Here is a 20,533-nt window from a genome sequence, read left to right as displayed (position 1 = left end):
CCCCCCCCCCCCCCCGCTGCCTTGGTAGCCATTGTTGAGCTTGTTGTCCGAATGAACAAGGTCTGTGGCGGTTGAACGTCGAAGCAGTTCTTCCAACTAAAGAAAAGAAAGAATCGCCAGCATTGTCAAACTAAAGCAGTCATATGTACCCTGGTGATTCATACGCCTTAATTCCAGACTGCTCTTTGGAATCATCTGTAAATGTGCCCACGTACAAAGAGGCCATAAACGTTTCTCGAGAACTACCCTGGAAGCCTTATAACAGAAAGTATATTTCCTGTTAGGAATTAAAAAGAAGTCTGTCAGCATGTGCAGAATATTTGTTGACAGTGGTATTGAGCGACAGGTGTGTTCACTTCTCTGGAAGTAGAGACACTTCACCACATTTACGCACATGCGTAGATGTCACGAGGGCGCGATGCCTAAGGCAAAGTGAGGGAGAGCTTAACGTATCGTACTGTATGTAAGTACCTGTAAATCATGCGAATGACAGAGGTATGTCCTCATCTGTGTTACGCAACAATGAAATGAGAGCGGATGAGAAGGGTGAGGCCAGGGTTAGTGGGATTACCGCCTCAACGTTGTTTAACCACTCAATCGAAAAAAGTTGCGAGTGTGCCTTTTCGTTTTTTATGAGGCAGCCTCTTCGGTTCAGTTCCATAGTTGTCACGCAAAAGGAGCCGTCTCATTTCTGAAGTAAAATGTATGATAGAAGAACACAGAGTGGCGTTCCAGTGGCAGCGTATGCATATTTATTCTCCCTCTCCCTGCCTCAGCTGCCATCTGTCTTCTGAAGAAGCTTCTTGAGCCAGATCCCAACAAGCGTCCCAACATCCATCAGGTGATGGCCGACTCCTGGCTACAGCTGGCCAACAAGAACACAGGGGCACCGTACCTCAACAGGTAGACTCCCGCACATTTGACACGCGCTGAGTTTTGTTTTTTCAAAAGCAGCGTGTCCTGAGGATTCACTTCAGAGCAGCACTAATCACTCGCTTTCTTCCTCTGTGTTAAGGATCCACATTGAGGAAATCAACCACACGGTGCTGCTGCACATGACGGAGAAAATGACCTACAAGCACAGCGAGGTCCTGAGCGCCGTCCTCACCAACCGCGCTTGCCACACTTTGGCCGTCTACTTCCTCCTCAACAAGAAAATGAAGAGACTCTCTAAAGAGTACAGGGTGAGGGGCCATAAAAGTGTTCTCAAGAATTTCCGAGCATTTTTTTCTCATAATGACACCTGAATTCGGTTTAACGAGGGCGCCGTGATTTCGATAATGTCAGGCCTCAGACGAACGGGTTTGGTAAATGCTGTCGGGGGCCGGTCGTAAAATGTGTTATTTGCCGTGTCTGCTCAGGAGATGCAGTTCCAGGAGAAAAAGAAAGGAGAGAAGCAGAAGAGCGAATACTTCCAGACCCAGTGGAGGAAGCACGTCGACAAGCTCACCATACCTCCGAAACAGACGCCCGTCTACCTGGCTGTTAGCAAGGGGCCCAGTAAGGAGAAGAAACACCGGACAGGTGAGGTTTCACACGATGCTCTGAAAATGTAAAATAACAGTACAATTGTTAAAAAAACATTAAAAAAACTTACCCCATTATGTATTTTATCTACCTTTATCAATGCAGGGTAGGTTGACTGAGCGTGCATGTTACATCTACGACATATGTAGTTACCCAGTCATCCATCCATCCATCCATCCATCCCTCCATCCATCCATCCATCCATCCATCCAACTACCCACTCAACACATCTTGGACGAGTTGTCAACCTTAGGGCAAATACGAGACCACGTTTATTTAAAAAAAAAGAAAAAAGTTAATTTAGCTTGTGACTGAGAAAGTGTTGTACAGAATCTGGAATTAAACTGGCAATGCAGCAGCTAGATGAAAAAATCTATTGATTAGTTCTTTCAAACTAAGGCCTAGGGGAGTGATAGGTGACCGCAGTGATAGTGTGACAAGGCAAGCACATGGTGCCAAAGCTGAGGTCTCGGCTCCTTTCCTGATCATCCACTTATAAGACTATAAATGTTATCAGGAAAGCCCATAGGCCGTTCCTGATCTGGCACGTCAAGACAGGCACAGTTGTTAATCACGACAGACCACTTCAGTACCTTTACACCTGATTGGAACATGCTGCCAGAAGTTTAATGGTCATGTCGTCACTGACACGTAATGTGGAATCTAGACATGTAGGGGAACAAAAGTAATCGGGGAAGCTGCAGTTCTCCACCTAAAACTACTATTGCAGATGTTTTTTTTTAATGTCAATCGACGTACAGTATTTTCCAAAATGCTAAAACGCTTCTCTTTTACCTCCTCAGGTCTTTTGCGAGCCATAACTGGTGGCCATCGTAATTCACCTCTGGCACCACCCGGCACCGTCGCCTCCTCCTCTATGGAATATCTTGAGATCCAGCCGCTCTTCCACAACACGCCCCAGCAGCGGAGGCGACTGGCCACCCTGCCCCAAGTCAACACCAGCCCAGAGCACAACATTCCGGCTCCACCAGCACCGTCACCGATCGGCATGCATTCCTTCGGCTCCCTCTCCAAAGCCGAGCAAATTGAAGACACCCCCACGTCACCCTGGTACAAGCTGACCAACGGCACCCTGTCCCCACCCCGCCACGTGTCTGCCTTCCAACCAGACTCCTCTTACCTGAAAAAGGCCACGATCCCCAGTCCTCCGGTCCTCATTGTCAACCCGCAGCCCAAGAAGAGCATCTCATCCGACTGGTGCGGTTCTTCCGACACCAGTGGCAGCCCTCCCAGCACCGTAGGGAGCCCCCCAGGTAGTTCGGCATTCAGCCCTCCGAAGTCTGCCTTCAGTCCCCTAAACCCCACGTCGGCATTCAGTCCACCTTCCAACAGCGGCAGCAGTGATCCCGAGAGCCCAACGCACCGCAGCAAGTTCCCCTCCATGGGAATAGGACAGATCCTAAAGAAGAAGGTCCAGCTGCAGCCGTTCTCCTTCCGGCCAGAGCAGGTCGTCGAGGAAGTGGTGTCCCCACCTCCCTATCCAATGCAGACGCTCCTCTGTGCCTCGGGCGCACTCAAGACCCTCTGCTGAGGGGACGCAACACGAACAGAAAACGAAAGCAAAGACAGACTGACCTCGAGGCCCCTTCTCAACACTTTTGTTGAAGTTGGAGAGGTCTTCCAGAGTGGCCTTTTGAACTGTGAACTGTCCCTTTTGTTATTACTGAGCCACTTTTTTTAATGACAGACTTTTTGATCCCTTCAAATTTGAAAAAGAAAAGGAGATCGAGTGAGAGCGTATAATACACGCGGTCGCTCGTTACCGCTCCCGTTATGTAATACGAGGCGGTGACAACTGAGAAGATGAGATTTAAAACTGATCCAAGGGCGACGACTAAACCTGGACGGTGTCCCAGATACGGAGTGGACATCGTGTAACGCGGGGCCTTGCCAGCAAGTTGTACAAACGTGCGCGCGCACACACACACACACACACACACACACAAAACTCTGTATTATACACTGAGTCGACACATACTCTCTCATGTAATATTGCTGTTGTTGTAACTGGTTACTAACTGAGCCGCAGGCTGATTCACACCAGCTAACAGTCCCCAACGCTTACCCTTACCCTGACTACATGTATAAATGTTTTGTCTGTGTGAAAAACTCGTGATGATACCCACCGACTTCCAGCCGGCTGGCACCATATCCTCAGTGCTGACTGGCTGTAAAAAAAAAAAAAAAGAAAGAAGAAAAAGTAAAAAAAAAGAAAAGCTCACTGCACTATTCTTGAAAACCAAAACCTGTGCTAACAACGGCGTCGACCATCCTTTTACCTCGCTGCATTATTCATACATCAATGTGCAACAGCAGTCGATTGTGACATGCGTGTGTGGACTCTGCCGCCGTGTTGCAGCGTCTTGAGTGTCGGTGCCATTAAGAGTCTGGACACCCTGATAGTGGTCGTTGGCAGCAGGAAGGAGAGTAACGCTGTCACTTTTTTTTAATATCACTCTCGTAAACTGTCCCTCAACACAGATGAGAATTCACGAGAAGTGTTGCATCACTTCTTGGACCCAGAGGGAACCTCAAACTGTAAACGTCTTAGCTATGACGCTCTCCCGCAGCAGGATGTGTGTATTTATAGTCAGTTTTGGAAAAAAAATCAAATAAAAAATCAAAAACAAATAGAGCATCAAAGGCCTTATGAAACTGATCGGCCTCGCCGAAAGGCTGAGGCGCGTGAGAAGGTGGGAAGAACACTCGGATGTACTATCCATGGAAAGGAGTTTTTGTACTTCCTTTTGTCTTAATACTGTAGTTCGTGCAATAGTCTTAAATGTTTAACTGCAATGACGAGTATTTGCCAAGAGCTCTCTGAGAGTTATGTGAAAATTGTGCTTGTAAATCACAGTACGGCTCCTGTGCTCCTGTCACTAACGCAACTTAGTTGCTCTAAAAAAAAAATTTAAAAGCTGTGACTGTACGAAAGAAGCTTCCACAGGCGCACACACACGGCTTCTCACTGTTAAGATGCTGTAGAAAATCTCTTCCTGTCCAAAACGAAAAAGTTGCATGCAATGTTTCACGAGTCGGATCCGTATTGTCAACATTTGAAATTACGTCTTTGTACCCTTTTTTCCCCCCCCCGGTTGACACTGAGATTGATACAGACTCGGGTGGGGGGGGGGGCTTTTATAAGATTTTGTATTGGATGTTTTTTTGTTTTGGAGTGTCAAGAGATTTCTATGCTGTATAAAGTATTTTAAATATTAATACTGAATCCATTATGTGTCTGTCTGGTACTGTCTGCGTCTGGCTTTTTTTTTGCACATGTACTGTAGTCTGCACAAACACATATATATATACAACTTTTCCCAATATAGAATTAATACTCACTAATACTTCAATTATCATAATGGAGTAAGTAATGGAGTAAGTAATTCCGCAATAATCCACCGGATCCAAATGTATGTGCGAGCTGCAGTTTCCTGAGGCGAATACTTTGTTCCTAAAGTTCCCTGCTCCGGGACGATCTCTGCTATTATAATGGTCTGTGTTGCTTTACAACCTCAATGTGCCACTTGTCTCACACACCATATACATTTCCCACGGGACACCTGTGAATAACACACACTTGCACCCAAACAGCTGAAGGATCCGTAGTACCGACACACACACACACACACATCCCCTCCCTCTACTCATATGAACACACACTGTAGACACTAATCTCTTCAGCTGTCCCCCCCCCCCCCCCTAGTCCCCATCATAAACCTCTTTGGGTGACACTGCCCTGACGAGACAAAGACGGAGCTCTGAGACAAACACACACATACACAGGACAACACAAACAGGACTGTCCGATTAAAACCGGCGCGGCTAAGCTGATAAAAGCCGAGGTGGAAGAGTGGCTCTAACATGCATTAGAGACGGAGCCGTTTGTTTATCATAGACAAGTTTAGGCAAAATCCCCGGGCGGTCTGGTGGTGAGACAAACAGGTTGCAGCAAGGAATATTATTATGGCTAACGCAGAACGCGGAGCGGAAAGGATGCGAGTTGACAGTATAAGCGCGTGAACAGGTAATACCTGTACCCAGGTGTTCAGTGCTGCTCTGGTGACACCTGTAATGTGTGCACAAAATAATAATAAAAAAAAAGATCAGTCAGGTGATGGTTTGTAATACTGAACGCCCGTAACTTTCTAACAAGACTGCCATGAAGCAGAAAATTAATCAACAGCAAATTTTTTTAATATTTAACTATATTTATGAGAAATTTATCAAGCAAAATAAAAAGGAAGATTTCCTATTAATGTTCTATTTAAGTTTTGGACAAAATTAGCATTTGTTTTTTTGAGACATCACCTCTGGCTGTGTAAAGTTGTGATGAATATTTACACAAGTTGGCACATTTTATAGAAACATTTTTCATGCCAAAAAAGAAACATCCGAAGATTCTTGGAGGACTAAGAAAATCCTCTCATGGAGGAGACTGAATTCAGAGGCAGGTTGTTAATGTAATATCTGAAGAAATCCATACTGATGAGATAAAAGATTAAAACACACATTTGATTAATTCAAAGTTAATCTGTCACAATGACGAATCTGTGATCGACAAGCATTCGCCCCACCGTCGCAGCGGGGAGGCAGGCGAAGAGGTGATTCATGTCATCATAACGATACTTTGGACATTTCAATTCTGTGAATTAGACGAATGGAAAATTATATGGTCGAGAAAAATACAAAGCCACAGTTGCTTCAGGTTCCTCAGAATTGTCCAGAGGGTAGACTTATGCCACACCCAGGGAAACTTTTTTGAAATGCAGTTACAAATATCATACTTATATAGTCTGAACATTTATTTGTGGAAAGAAAATACAGAAACAGGCTTTTGTGTGCGTCACATCTTTCAGCAAGGTTATGAGGGCTGATTGTTTTTTTCTGTTTCCAATTCAACAAAAACAAGGTCACAAAAGTATATTGATTGTGTGACGGCCCCATTCTGACTGCTTTAACTCAGAGCGCTGCGAGAATTACATCTGGTTTTAAGTTGCGTCTGTAGAACTTTGGATAAAGTTTGGAAAAATCCCGACAGAAAATGGGACAGTCAAAGAATTGGATTTTGGTGTTTCCGAGAAGTGATCATCAGAGCGATGTCATCCACAAATGTCATTAGGTGCCTGTGGATTAACTGTCACCGGTCTAACAAAGACGACAGCAACAACAACAAAATCATGTTTTATTATTAACGTCACTTTTAATGTGGCGCCAAATTGACCACTCGCTGTCCAGCAGGACTTTGTTTTTGTCAATCTGTTTGGGCTTAGATCCTAATGACATTAATCCTGTTTTTATCCCCCTTCTCATCACATATACGCGCACACACACTCACACCGGGATGGAACGGGCCAACGAGACGAGCTTTTGTCCGACAAAAAACAAAACAATAAAACAACAATTGACCTTCTGTACAGTGCCGGACGCCAGGGACGTGGACACAGACGGACTACCTGAGCGTCCTGGTTCACCTGCATTCATCAGAAGCCGTCACACATGTAGAGGACGATGAGGAGAGAGTGAGATAGACCGCCAGACTACCTGGCAGACACAAAGACGTGGGGGGGTGGATAAACAAGCAGATGTTTCTAATGAAGTAGGAGGCTGTGAGCACTCAAGGGGATTGGGGTTATGCCGTCAGAGGAGTCGCTGTCCGACCACAGACACAGACGGAGGAGGATTAATGAGACGAGAAGGTCGCGTGGCTTATCGGGAGATTTTGCGCTTTCGCCGTAGAGGTGCCGTCGGCGAAACGAACAAGGCTAAGTTTCCCCAAACGCTCTTGACACCAAGATCATCTCACAGCCACCGATTCTTCCGATTCATTTTGGAAATTTAAACGTCAGACGGAGGGGTCGACCAACTGACCAATTCATTTTTTTAATTAATTGGGTTTTTTTAAATTTAAAAAACAACAACAATCATTGCTGAAACAGCACTGACGAAAAACATAACTATACGTCACGAAAAATGAAACATAAACAAGCTATGGGCAACTGGTGGGGTGTGGTTCCTTTGTCACGGGATAAACATAATAACATGATGGGAAAGGTGAAATTTGCATTTAAATAGTAGGTACAAATAATATTAATTATTGAAATGAGGTCAATATTTGTCAAACATTAAATGACAAAAGCCCAGAATGAGAATTTAGCAACTATCAGAAAAAAAGATTTTCTTATTGCTCTTGATTACAAACCTAATTTCACTCAGTTCAGTTCTCATGAGGCCTTAAAAATAAACCTTTTTTTAATTTCTCACAAATAACCCTTTTCATTTCATGGTAGAAAAACAAAACAGAAAAAACAAACAAACATATTTTCTAAGTTGGCACACAGGTGGCACTCCTTGAGATATTTTTTCCCCCTCTCTCTCTCCAAAACAAGATCAGAAATTCAATCAAAGAGCAGAGTTTAACCAATCGGATCCCAGTGTCTGTGGCAACAGCAGCACAAGCGCGAGCTGCCATTGGCCCCATGTTTCACACAGGGAAGGTCGGTAATTGGCTGACGCCGTGCCGAGGCTTCATTGCCTCCATGGCAACATTGCTTCCTCATTGCTCAGGGAAGGTGAAAAGGAGGGAGAGAGGGGAGGCGACTTTCACTCAGACACTACCTCTGCATTATTCATCCTTTGTCCCCCGAGCGCTCGTAGAACGTGTGTAGATGTACCGACTGATGCATGTGTGTGTTGTTTCTGTGACGGTCTTGGTCTGAGTGGCAATGATTGGCTGAGACTTTAGGGGTGAACGGGGGTGAAACCTGTGCAATAATTGCACTCAGCAGTGCAACGCATCCAGCAACAGCGTGTCTATATATAAAGCAGCCAAAATGAGTTCAGAGGCCGTTCAGTGAGCCATTTCAAACACAGCCGACTTATTGCTCTGAGCGGAACGACCGTCGTTCTGGGACCCGTTCTCCAAAAGGAGTCTGTTGCAGGGCGTAACATCCGGACAGTGGACTGGCTCGCACCATCCACAGTCTGTGCAGGATGCAACGCAAGCGCCTTCATCCTTAAGCGAGGGCTGGATAAAGACATCACCACCAGGAACAACGCCAAAAAAACACGCGGCTTGTTTGTTGTTGTTGTTGTTTTTTCGACTTTTTTTTCTCCCCCCCCCTTCCCTGCAGTTGAGGGAGGGGACAATTATATGGAGGGGGAGGGAGAAAGAAGGGCGAGGGTGGGGTTTGCAGAGAGAAAAACATCACACAGAGATTAGGAGGAGGGGAGCGGGTGCATTCAGGACTCCTCCCCCATGTATGTGCCGGGGTAACGTCTGTTGACAGGCGTGCCGGCCAGCGAGCCGGCTGGCTGCTCCTCCCGGCGGCGAGCGCGTTGACGAGATGGCAACAGGCACTCAGCGTAGCACGTGCTCCCACTGTTGCCATCGCAACCTGCCCTTGGATACAGCGTGTTGGTTGGCCGTTTCCTAGCGGTTGTTGTTCTGCGAGGGCTGATGAAACCTCGTGGGTGAGGGAGGGCAAGCCGTACGGCGTGTAGGCTCCCCTCTGCCGCCTTGGCAGAAAGTGTTGCTAGGCACATTAGGGGTCAGTCGGTAAACAAACACAAGCGCATTTAACATGTAATCAAACCCCGTCTCAAGTCCCGGAGGCCTTAAACTTTGCTGTTTAATTCTTAAATACTTCTAATTAGAGACAAAGCAGGATGAGCCGCTGATCCCCAACTATGTTACTGCACCGAGACCGGGAAACAGAACCATTTAATAAGATTAGGCCGATAGTTTAGAATTGTGCCTTTTTTTTTATTTTGATTTAATCCTGTAGGCAAAAACTGACACTACTGATATAATGTCATTCTGGAAACAGGTGAATTTTTTATTACACACACAAAAGAATACATGAGATAAAACAAGCTTGAACAACTGTGGACATAGAAAAATAACAAACAAACCGTTTTGACGACAACAAATGAAGAGAAGCAAAATGTCCAATATTTGAAAGAAAGTCTTTTTTTTCCAAAGCTAATCAATAATGGGATGCAGTCAATATTAAAGAGGGGGTGTCGTTTTTTGTTTTTGTTTTAGTTTTTTTTAAATGTGTCCATACAAATTCAGTGTTGTTCCATTCTGACGATTAAAAGCATATTATCCCAGAAATCCTGTGTCGAGGAAGAGAACAAAGAAAAGTGCTCGTGGCCTCGAGTGGCCCGATCGATACGGCGTAGTGCTGAGTGTGCAGCCTGCCTGATGAAATCCTGCACAAATAAACATTCTGCTCTCAGCGCGCGCGCACACTCACTCTGCGCCGAGACACACAGAAAAAGATGGTGCCTTCGAGCCGAGCTGACACGGTGATTGATTACAAGCGCAGGCGGTCTTTGTTTCACCATCGGTAATCAGAACAAAGCAGATGCTCTGCGTGCGCGTGTGTGTGTGTGTTGCGTTTGTGCACAAGAGGCTAGGACAAAAACGTGCAACTGAGGGGAATGTCGTTCAGATGAAACTTAAAGAGGCGGAATTAATTTATGTTACGGTAATGGCGAGGAGGAATGAGGATGTTAGAGTTCAACACCTGGACCCACCCATGCATCCGGGTTGACGTTCCATCGCCGTCACACCTCATCATATCCGTCCTGAATGCCAACTTCGATCGCCTCCAGCCTCTGTGCCATGGACATGACCAGCATCTTCATCTGGGAAGGGTGGGAGGAAAAGAAGAAAGAAAAAAAAAAGGTTGATTTTTTTTTTTTTTAATGGTGCAGGGTTCTGGAGGTGTAGGTGAACAGAAGAAGAAGAGTGGAAGAAAAATGAGTTAGAGGGAGGATGGAACAAGGGTGGATACTGGAGAGTGCTGAACTGGGAGGAAAAGAAAACGAAGGAGAAAATTGGACAGGTGGGAAGCAGGAGAGAAGAAAGAGGGGAGGAGAGGGGAAAAAAGGAGAGGGGGAAATGATAAAACCCAGAGGGGAAAGTTGTCAGGGATGGATGGGTATGAAGAGGGTGTGTGTGGGGCAGGCAGGTCAGTGAGTGCATGAGACAAAAAAACCCAAAGAAGTGTCTGCGAGTCAGTCAGACAGTCAGACAGACAGTCGGACAGACAGACAGTCAGACAGACAGTCAGACAGGCAGACAGAATTCATTAACTGTGGCGGCGGGGCTGATGAGCGTCATCCATCAGATACAGTGTAGCTGAGGATTTGTCATTTTAACTGAAACAACTCTTTTCAATACCTGACCTTTTCCTGCAAAACCAATAAATTCATAGAACAAAAGAAGAATGGTTGAAAAATTATTCTCCTGGTTAATTGATTAATCTCCTCCTGGTGAATAGAACAGTTCCAGCAGCCGAAGGTGACGTCAGTCCAAAACCCCAAATATGTTCAATTTATAGCCATTTAAACTGGGAGGAAACAAAAGATCTGACAGAGAGCTTGTCTGCATGGGCTTCATTTTCCGGAAGAAATAAAAAATATGCGGACAGGGGACGGGTGGATATGTACATTGTTTGCTATACATTTCTGAACTTTATTCTTTTTTGTGTGAAGGGTTTATAGTTTTTAAGTTAAAGACTTAGACTTAGTTAAATGCAGTGGATGTTTTGGTGTTCATCAGAGTTCATCAGCCTGCGAGAAGAAACTGTTCTTACAATAGTCAGTTTCTTTTAAAGTGAGAATTTAACTGCTTGTGAATCAATCAATCAGCAGTCTGATTCAACTGCTGATTGTTGCCACAGAAACATTTTACAGTGTTGACGTTCAATGTCAACATTGTGAGTTGTACATACCACTCCTTGTGTTTCACTGGATTATTTCTTTTGGCCAAGAAAAGTGTAACTGTGTAGGATGGTAAAACAGCGGAGCTAATGAAAAGTAGCGTAGAGTTGGACTTAACGGCCTTAACGTTGTAAAGCGAAAAACAGGATTTTGATTATTCTTCACCCTGTCAAAGGCCTTTACTGTCTTGTAACAACGTAGATGAGTAGATATGGATGAGTGGTTTCTGTTAAAATCAATACATCCACACAATCCTATTAATCGTCAGTTAACTCACACAGAAACTAAACAGAGCCATTGACGGGGTGGATTTCAGCGTTAACCTACAAATTAACCTACATGAGGCGACTGGTTCATTTCATTGTATACTCTGCTCATGCAGCCCTTTGTTGCTGAGTGACACATGCGGTTGCTTCAGTGTTTGCATGGGATTATTTGTTAAGGCAGGTCACAAAAGTGGAGCAGAAGATAATTATACACAGGCTCTAACTCAAGACTGACAAAATAATGGATCTGAACGTCACAAAAAGAGACGCCTGACGGTAATCAAATTTGACGTTGCATACATTCTTTCTTCTCGTCACCTGTACAGTTTAACCTGTTTAAAATATACATTTACATATCATAGTTCAATAAATCAGTTGTCACATGCAGGGAATTTTCAGTTGCAGCCAAGCAAAACAATATTTCATTCATACATACATACAGCTTTCATGACAAAGACACTCATCGCCAAAACATGTTTTTCCCCTAACAAAGATTCCTCCACATGCTCCCCATCACATCTATTGTCCCTTGTGCCAAGGAGCTGGCCCGCTATCGCCACCTACTGGCCAATTTGCTTTTTTATGGATATATTTTCTAAACAAAGGATGATTTTGGATTAACTTTAGGAATCCAATACCAATGAAAAACATAAGCTAACCTTTAGATTTCCATATTAATAACACTAATGCGACACTTGCGTGTGAAGTGTACTACTAAAGCAGAAAAATTATCTTTTTTTTAGGTGAACAATGCAGAAATTTACAAACAAATCTGATTGTTAACATTGAAATTACTGAAAATATATATATATTTTTTAAAGAAATGGAAAATAAGTGCGGCATGGGGGGTGGCATGATGGGATGAGGTAATGTCTGATACAAGAGTCTGCCCATCACAACAGCAAGGGCTTCCCAGAACCAGGGCTGATGTCATCATTAGTACAACCTGTGAATTAATAATTAATGAAAGGAAGAAGCTTCCCGAAAACAATGTGAAATTTACCGCCACAACTGACGTGTGTGTGTGTCAGATAATACACATCAACAATATTGTTTTGAGGAATTAAGTAGAGCTGCAACAGTTAATCGGTTAATAATCGACTACTAAATTAATCACCAACTATTTTGATAATGGATTAATCGGTTCAAGTAGTTTTTATGGGGGGAAAAAAGTCACATTTCTATGATTTCAGCTTGTTGAATGTGAATATTTTCTGGTTTCTTTGCTCCTCTGTGACGGTGAACTAGATATCTTCGGTGTGTGGACAAAACAAAACATCATCTTGAGGTTTTGGGAAACACAATCGACATTTTTCATCATTTTATGGACCGAACAACTTAATCGATTAATTGAGAAAATAATCAACAAAATAATCAATAATTAAATAATCCTTAGTTACAGCCCTAGAATTAAGTCCACGTTTGTTTGGGGGGGAAAAACAAGCCAATGTTATTCATCCCAAAGAGCTTTACTGCAGACATTATGCTCAGCAGATGGAACACTTTACCCCACAGCGAGGCAACATCACAAGGAGCTGAACAAAGAGAAGCAGCAGCAGTAAATTTACCTCCGTTAACTGTTGTTCAAGGACGCCTCTGTACTCCAGCGTGACCGGCAGCTCTTTGGGGCCCTCTGCTGCCAACATCTGGCTCGCCGAGCCCAGCACATAGCTGGAAAAAGGTTTACAGGATGATGTCAGGGGGCTAAATGTAGGCACAGGAATGACACGTACAATCAATGCAATATCTCAACCATTAACACTACCTGCGTAAAGCTTGTTCAAAATTACACACGCCCGGTGTTATGTTTCTTGGTAAATTAATTCCTTTACCTTTTATCTCTTGAAGTCGTGTGACAATGGGATACTTTGCACTAGAGCCCGACTGATATGGATTTTTGGGGGCCGATGCCGATATTAAGGAGAACAAGATTTCTGATACAGATACATCAGCTGATGCATATAATTTAATTTCGAATCTGTCAATGATTCCTAAAATGTCGTCATCAAACCTTTATGACAAAGAAATGTAACTGAGGCTTGATATATTTTAGTTTAACCATAACCCTTATGATAAATAACTATACATTTTTTTACAAAAGAAATTGCAATAATGCTAATTTCTTTCTGCATTGTTTTTTTCCGTACAATAAAAGATATCATATTTGTAAAAATAAGCCCTGATACTGTATACAACCATATCTCTGTCCCACCCAGAGACTAACTGACCATGAGACACATGGGCTGGTGCGAAACATTGATTAATACAGAAAAAAAAAAAATCCTAAAGAAGGAGAGATTCTCGGACTCTGAACCGACCTGTCGATGTCTTTCACATTGAAAAAGAACGCAAATCTCTTGTAGTCCAGGTTCTTCGGCGTGGATGTATAAATCATGCCAAGCACAGAGTTGCAGGCTTGACAGAAGAGATCCATGATCAGACTGCGGAGGAAGAGGATGAAGAAGAAAAAAAAAGAAGAGATTTGTCAGTGACAGACATTTTGTTATCCATCAACCTCCCCTATAATAAAACTACTGGTTCGTTTAGCCAGCTGAAACGAGGTGATCACGGTTAAAAGAAACCAAAGGTGTAGTGAGGTTCATGCATGTGGAAAGTTGTTAGATGGGACATGAAGCCCTGAACTCCACAAAGACTGGCAACATCCTGTTTCAGCACTGAATGTCCATATTTGGGTTTGTGATGAACGCTGTCGTTTGACTGTAAAGATATGACAATAACGATCTGACAATCTGAAGCCGTGTTTCCTGAAATTTTACAAGGTGGCTGACAGGACGAAGTTTCCAGAAAATGTGCAGAGCGACATTTTCAGACATTTGCTTTTTTACACATACGGCCCCTCGGAAAAATTTCAGGAAAACAATCCAGACTTCAGTGCAGAGTTGTAGATTTTCCGGGCAGAAAAAACCCTCAAACGTCATCCTGTGATTCTGAGTATGGGACATCTGAGACTTTCTTACCAGGGAGAGTTTTTGCCCGCTTCATACAGTCGATTGTCTTCTCCAACCAGGACGTTTTCAGTGACCCCTAATAACCAAAAGATGAAAAACATTACAGCTGTAAAAGAATAAACTGCTGATTGTAACTTTTTTTGTCTTATGTATTTCTGTCTAGATTATTTGGCTAATTGACTATCACTCAAGCTGAATATCAAATGTGACAAGTCTTTTGGTCCTGTTTTAATTTATAATGTGGTCATTTGTTGTTGAGTGTTTCCTCGAGTGTCAAGTAATTGAAACAGAGACAGAAACTTCAAGCAAGGTAGTATTATTCCACCATATGAGAACTATAATTATATAATTTATTTTAAAAAATTTAATAACATTATTCGATTTATCTAAATTCTTTTTGCCGAGTAAAAATGTCAGAAAACATCGATGAATGCAATTTTTTGGAGTTCACTTGTTCCCTGGAGCCAGTGAACATTTTCATTATCTGATCTACTGTAAAATAATAATAACAAAACACTCTTTATCCTCATGTAAAATTCAGAAGCTGTTTTGAATTGTTTGGGCACGTTTTGCTTTAAAAATGATTTAAATATTATATCAATTGGTCTGAAAATATTATTGACATTAAATTTTTGAGTGCGTGCGTGTGCATGGTCGCACTTTTGTGTTTTTTGCTTGTTTTCGTTGATTGTCTTGTTGTATTGATGCTTGTACTGTATTCTTATTTCTATTCATGATTTGTTTTAATGTGTATGCTGTTTCTTAATGTAAAGCATGTTGGGTTTACTTGTAATGAAAGGTGCTATATAAATGACATTGACAGGAAGTAATTCAACTGCAGTGTTACAGGGGGGGGGACTGGGGCCCCCAACAAGGGCCCCTCAATATGTCCACCACGGCCCTGTTTGTTTGTCTCCTGTTTTCTTCCATCTCTGAACATCTGGTCAAGTGTGTTGAGAGGATAAAGGCCAGACTCACGTTTGAGTCGGATCTGGTTCTGTCCGTCCTCGCATCCGTCCCAGGACAGCGAGTCGCCGACGGGTAACTTGCACTTGCCGCAGATGAAGACCACGGGTCCGTCGTCCTCCTCCTCCGGCTCCTCCGCGCGGCCGAACAGCTTCTCTTCGACGGTGCTGACGTCGACGACGCTGGACGTTTCAAACGTGCTGTTGTTCACACATATCTGACGGTACTTCAGCGGCTTGTTGCCGCCGGCGGTGGAGTCGACGCCGGGCGCCAGGAAAGTGCTGTCCGCCCTTTTCTGTCGGTGCTTTGGTTTTGTTGACTTTTCTCTCTCCGCCATGTTTTTTAAGGTTTCTCTCTCAAAACAAACGGTTTCAAACTTTGGCGGCTGGTCGGACGGCGAGATTTTCACTCCTGTGCACTTCCGCCTTCGTCTCTCCACCCCGGTGTGTGTGTGTGTGTGTGTGTGTGTGTGTGTGTGTGTGTGTGTGTGTGTGTGTGTTTTTTCCCTTTTTAGCTGAATGTTGTCAGAAATTTGAGTGACATAGAAATATATGCATCTAATTACATATTCCATTCATGCCCAGTATATTAAAAATATATATTTATGAGTTACAAATATATGTATATATATAACCCCCCCCCCAACATTTGTATTGTTCCATTTTAGATAAATGAGTGGCAAAAAAACATCAGTATAAAAGAGATAGATAAGTAAACCTACGATATAAACATAAGGACATATATAAATAGTAATGAAATATACAATGTGAACAGGATTTTCCGTAAAATTATTCCACATGTATCAATAGATATGTCTAATTGAATTGTGTGTACACAATAGGAATATAGGCCTTGCATTGATGAGCAGATGTGTTTTTCCCCCTGCGGGATTAAATAAAATAAAAGATATTGAAACCAACAAAATAATAAATTATTATTTATCTACCTATTTATGTAAATAGGCAAACAAAAAAGTGTTAGATATTACAGTAATTATAAACTTTTCTCATGAGTGTGACTCCGGACTTCATTGTTAAATAGAGAAGGGGGTTGACTTAGCTGTGACGGTACGTGAACTATCTTGACCTGATCTTGATCTTTGAAACTTGAACCGGATGTACTTTTATCATTAAAGCGAAATAATTTTTCCTTTTATTCACTTAATTCGTCCCCTGTTTTTCTTTGTGTTGACTTGTATCATCACCAATATCTGTCTACATTCATTTTATCGCTAAATAAAAAACTGCCATCGTTAGCAAACGTAGCTAAGACACTTTTTCATTGGTTGGCAATGCGGAAGTTATTCGAATAATTTCAGGGGGCGCGAAACCAAAGAGCAGATCATTGTTGTTGTCGTTTTTCTCCCGAGCTTACATGTCCGCTTAAACTTTTAATAACCCCGTTATTTTTGGGGGCTTTTGTAAGTTTTTATTCGCCATGTGTGAGAAGATAAATCAGGTAACGTTCACTGTCTCTCAAACGCGAGGGAATTTCGAGTGACTGCGGCTGTTGTGCCCCGTGGTTCATCCTCCCCGTGTGGCTCCTCCGCAGGTGAACAGCTGGCTCGGCTCGGTGTTCGGGGATCAGCCGGTGCCGCAGTTCGAGGTCAACACCCGGACGGTGGACGTCCTGTACCAGCTGGCCCGGTCCAGCGAGGCCCGGTGCAGCGACACGGCCCTGCTCACGGAGGACGTCAGACAGAAAGCGTCCGAGTATCAGGCCGACGGTGAGTCACCGACAGACTGACAGACAGACAGACAGACAGACATGTAGACAGACTGACAGACAGACAGACAGGCAGGCAGGTAGACTGACTGACAGACAGACTGACGGACAGACATGTAGCCAGACTGACAGACAGACAGACAGACAGACAGGCAGGTAGACTGACAGACAGACAGACAGACTGACAGACAGACTGACTGACTGACAGACATGTAGACAGACTGACTGACTGACTGACTTACAGACAGACAGACAGGCAGGTAGACTGACAGACAGACAGACAGACTGACAGACAGACTGACTGACTGACAGACATGTAGACAGACTGACTGACTGACTGACTTACAGACAGACTGACTGACTGACAGACATGTAGACTGACCGACTGACTGACTGACAGACATGTAGACTGACTGACTGACATGTAGACAGACTGACTGACTGACTGACAGACATGTAGACAGACTGACTGACTGACTGACTTACAGACAGACTGACTGACTGACAGACATGTAGACTGACCGACTGACTGACTGACAGACATGTAGACTGACCGACTGACTGACTGACAGACATGTAGACTGACTGACTGACATGTAGACAGACTGACTGACTGACTGACAGACATACTGACTGACTGACTGACTGACAGGTAGACAGACAGGTAGACAGACAGGACAGGTCCATGTGTGTACAACATGTGTACAACATGTGTCACTGTTGTTGTTGTTTTTTATATATGTTTACTGTATAAGATACTTTATCTTTATTTAAAAGTGCTCAAAAACATAACTATTTACAATTGACTTCCAGGCTCATTGTTTGACCCACTGCACTTGCCAAACATCAATTCAATTTTATTTGTATAGCGCCTAATCACAACATACTCTCAAGGCATTTTACACTGAAAGATCGAAAACCTCACAATATTGCAGCGTAGAGCTGCAACAGTTAATCGATTACCAATCGGCTATTAAATGAATCGCAAACTATTTTGATGATCGGTTAATCTGTTAAGTAGTTTTTATGATTTCAAATAAAAAGTAAAAATTCCCCCAGATTTCAGCTTCTTAAATGTGAATATTTTCTGGTTTCTTTTATGGACCAAACAATTAATCGATCAATCGAGAAAATACTCAACAGATTAATTTGATAATGAAGAGAATCTTCAGTTGCAGCCCTCTTACATGTTAAAGGGAAACCCAACAGTTCCCACAATGAGCCAACATTCGGGGCCCATGGAGAACAGAAAAAAAAACGGGAAGACAGTTCTAGCAGAACTGGACTCAGGTGGGTGGAACATCTGCCATGACTGGTTGGGGTGAGAGGAGAGAAATGGGGGAGAGGATAGAGAGCGAGAGAGACCAGGAACAGTTGTTCCAGTTTATTTCCAAGTATAAGACAACACTGATCCATCCATTTACACCACAAAGTGTTGACGAAGGACACGTTCACAGAACTGAACCGTGTGTGTTTCCTGCCTCCAGGTGCACATCTCCAGGACGTTCTCCTGCAGGGTGTCGGCCTGTCCTGTGCGAGCCTGTCGAAGCCCGCCGCCGACTACCTGACGGCTTTGGTGGACAACGCCATGGTGCTCGGAGTGAGAGACACGTCACTGGGCAGGTATTCGACCGTCGCTCTGTTGGAATCGATTGTCTTGTCGTTTATTCTCCATGAAGAGAGACGAGAACAGTGAACAGGTAAAGATTTCGAAGGCATTTTGTTTTTTATTCCTTTGTGTAGCTTCATGCCAGCAATGAACAACCTCACCAACGAGCTTCTGGAGGCAGAGAAGTCGAACAGACGACTGGAGAGGGAACTCAAGGCCCTCAGGAAGAGACTCGGAGCGACGCTGGTGCTGCGGAGCACTTTGCAAGAGTAAGAACGCTGTTGCCACGACACCCACTGCTTTATAACATTAATTTATAACACATAATTTAAATTATAGTCCCAACAGATGTAAATCAACTTGCTGCTGCATCTGAACTCTGTGTTCTGTGTGTGTGCGATCGTCTTCAGGGATATCAACAGAACGGTGAAAGCTCAGGCGGCGGAGGGCGCTAAAGCGGAGGAGCGACTGCTCAACATGGATTTTGTGACGGCAAAGGCTAAAGAGCTCAGCAACAGACGGGAGAGGGCAGAGGTACGTCGTCCCCTCGTGTCTGTGCCTGTAAAAGAGCTGTTAAGTTGCAGTTGTCTTTGCCTTTTGCCCTGTTCAGTGTCTGAAAACGGCTTCAGTGGCACAGCTGTGCCGAGTAAGACGACCAAACCAGCCCAAAATGATATTAGTAACAATAAATTAGGCAAAATATGGAATGTTGTTGGTATCTTGCAATGGGAAAGAATAATTTCCAATGTAGATGTATAAAATCCTTAATGTTGCAAAAGAAAAGAAAAAAAAGTTTTATGCTAAAAATGTTTTGGGAAAGAAACTGAGCTTGAAAGAAGCAAATAAGCTCCTGAGGGGCCACTATTCTTTTCCTCTGTGGAGTTTTATTTTGTTCAGAAATGACATCGGATATAATTGTGGCATCGTGTTACCGCCTCTGGTTGAGAGATGAGAGATGATGCCGACACTTCTCTGTGTCGAGTTTTTAAAAAATGTCTCAGTGGCGCAGCAGCAGCAGCCACGACGGAGCTTTAATGACCGTTTTTTATTCTGCCATCGACCCCACAGGCTCAGCTTGTCTCCAGGAACATGGACAAGTCCGTCACCCACCAGGCCGTCGTGCAACTCTCTGAGGTATTTATTTAACGCTTCTGCGTGTGTGCCACGGTGATGATCGCCATGGAAACGGAAGACGTAACGCCCGTCCACTCTCAGGGTTTTTCAAGTGTCGTTGTCTTATTTTTCTCTCTGCAGGAAGTCACCACACTGAGACAAGAAATAATCCCCTTGAAAAAGAAACTGGAGCCGTACATGGACCTGAGCCCGGTATGCTCGTGTTCAGTTTGTCTTTGAAGTTTAAAAGACAAATTTGAGAAATTAAATTAATGTTGAACCCATCTTAAGATTTGAAAAAACAACTTTGTGTTGCTTCTAAACCACCACAGAGTCCGTCTCTGGCTCAAGTGAAAATAGAAGAAGCAAAGAGAGAACTGGTGGGTGTCTAAACATATCATTCAACAATGAACAAGATGAGGTTGCTTATTGTTTTTATTTTAACGCCGTTTTGTTTCCTTATTCACAGGCTGCACTCGATTCCCAATTTGAGATGAAGGTGGATTTCAAGTGAAGATGGTTTGTGATGTTGAAATCTGTTCTTTTTCGATCCGTGCCTTTTCTGTGTTTTGAAAAATAATAAAATGTAATCGCTGCCGTTA

General features: G+C 43.5%; 3 protein-coding genes across 10 annotated transcripts in view; 2 read left to right on the top strand and 1 right to left on the bottom strand.

Moving 5' to 3' along the window:
- Positions 1 to 4,774, top strand: part of hunk (hormonally up-regulated Neu-associated kinase) — a 12,981-nt gene extending 8,207 nt beyond the window's left edge. For all 4 annotated transcript variants that reach the window (XM_035624634.2, XM_047327565.1, XM_047327569.1 and 1 more), the window contains 4 exons: positions 777 to 903; positions 1,016 to 1,184; positions 1,362 to 1,524; positions 2,331 to 4,774. In XM_035624634.2, the coding sequence (XP_035480527.1) occupies positions 777 to 903; positions 1,016 to 1,184; positions 1,362 to 1,524; positions 2,331 to 3,079 (1,208 nt within the window). In that variant the 3' untranslated portion in view covers positions 3,080 to 4,774. The remainder of the gene's footprint in view (positions 1 to 776; positions 904 to 1,015; positions 1,185 to 1,361; positions 1,525 to 2,330) is intronic.
- mis18a (MIS18 kinetochore protein A) overlaps positions 1 to 15,821 on the bottom strand; it is a 20,747-nt gene extending 4,926 nt beyond the window's left edge. Inside the window, exons 1-7 of one of the 4 annotated variants that reach the window (XR_004790074.2) lie at positions 15,497 to 15,821; positions 14,528 to 14,594; positions 13,868 to 13,990; positions 13,118 to 13,220; positions 10,093 to 10,203; positions 3,675 to 3,716; positions 1,456 to 1,544 (exon numbers count right to left, since the gene is read on the bottom strand). Coding sequence is in view for 2 of the 4 variants with exons in the window: in XM_035624640.2 (XP_035480533.2) it covers positions 10,123 to 10,203; positions 13,118 to 13,220; positions 13,868 to 13,990; positions 14,528 to 14,594; positions 15,497 to 15,821 (699 nt within the window). In the remaining 2 variants the exon portion in view is untranslated. Of the gene's footprint in view, positions 1 to 1,433; positions 1,545 to 3,619; positions 3,717 to 9,362; positions 10,204 to 13,117; positions 13,221 to 13,867; positions 13,991 to 14,527; positions 14,595 to 15,496 lie in introns of those variants that run through there. The other 3 variants (XR_004790073.2, XM_035624640.2, XM_035624639.2) reach the window with 3 other exon arrangements.
- On the top strand, positions 15,800 to 20,533 carry haus1 (HAUS augmin-like complex, subunit 1). 2 transcript variants are annotated; one of them, XM_035624637.2, is made up of 9 exons: positions 15,800 to 15,927; positions 17,036 to 17,210; positions 18,697 to 18,832; positions 18,953 to 19,087; positions 19,229 to 19,352; positions 19,887 to 19,952; positions 20,073 to 20,144; positions 20,264 to 20,311; positions 20,401 to 20,533. In XM_035624637.2, exons 1-9 carry the CDS (start codon positions 15,820 to 15,822, stop codon positions 20,443 to 20,445), a joined length of 909 nt encoding a protein of 302 aa, XP_035480530.1. In that variant the 5' UTR covers positions 15,800 to 15,819; the 3' UTR covers positions 20,446 to 20,533. The 2 variants fall into 2 exon arrangements, with proteins under 2 accessions (XP_035480530.1, XP_035480531.1); XM_035624638.2 differs by lacking the exon at positions 15,800 to 15,927 and adding an exon at positions 16,569 to 16,942.

The sequence above is a fragment of the Scophthalmus maximus genome, chromosome 2 (genome assembly GCF_022379125.1).
Source record: "Scophthalmus maximus strain ysfricsl-2021 chromosome 2, ASM2237912v1, whole genome shotgun sequence".
NCBI classification, from domain to species: Eukaryota; Metazoa; Chordata; class Actinopteri; order Pleuronectiformes; family Scophthalmidae; genus Scophthalmus; species Scophthalmus maximus.
The sequence above is the reverse complement of the archived record's forward strand: the minus strand, read 5'-3'. Positions and strand labels throughout refer to the sequence as shown.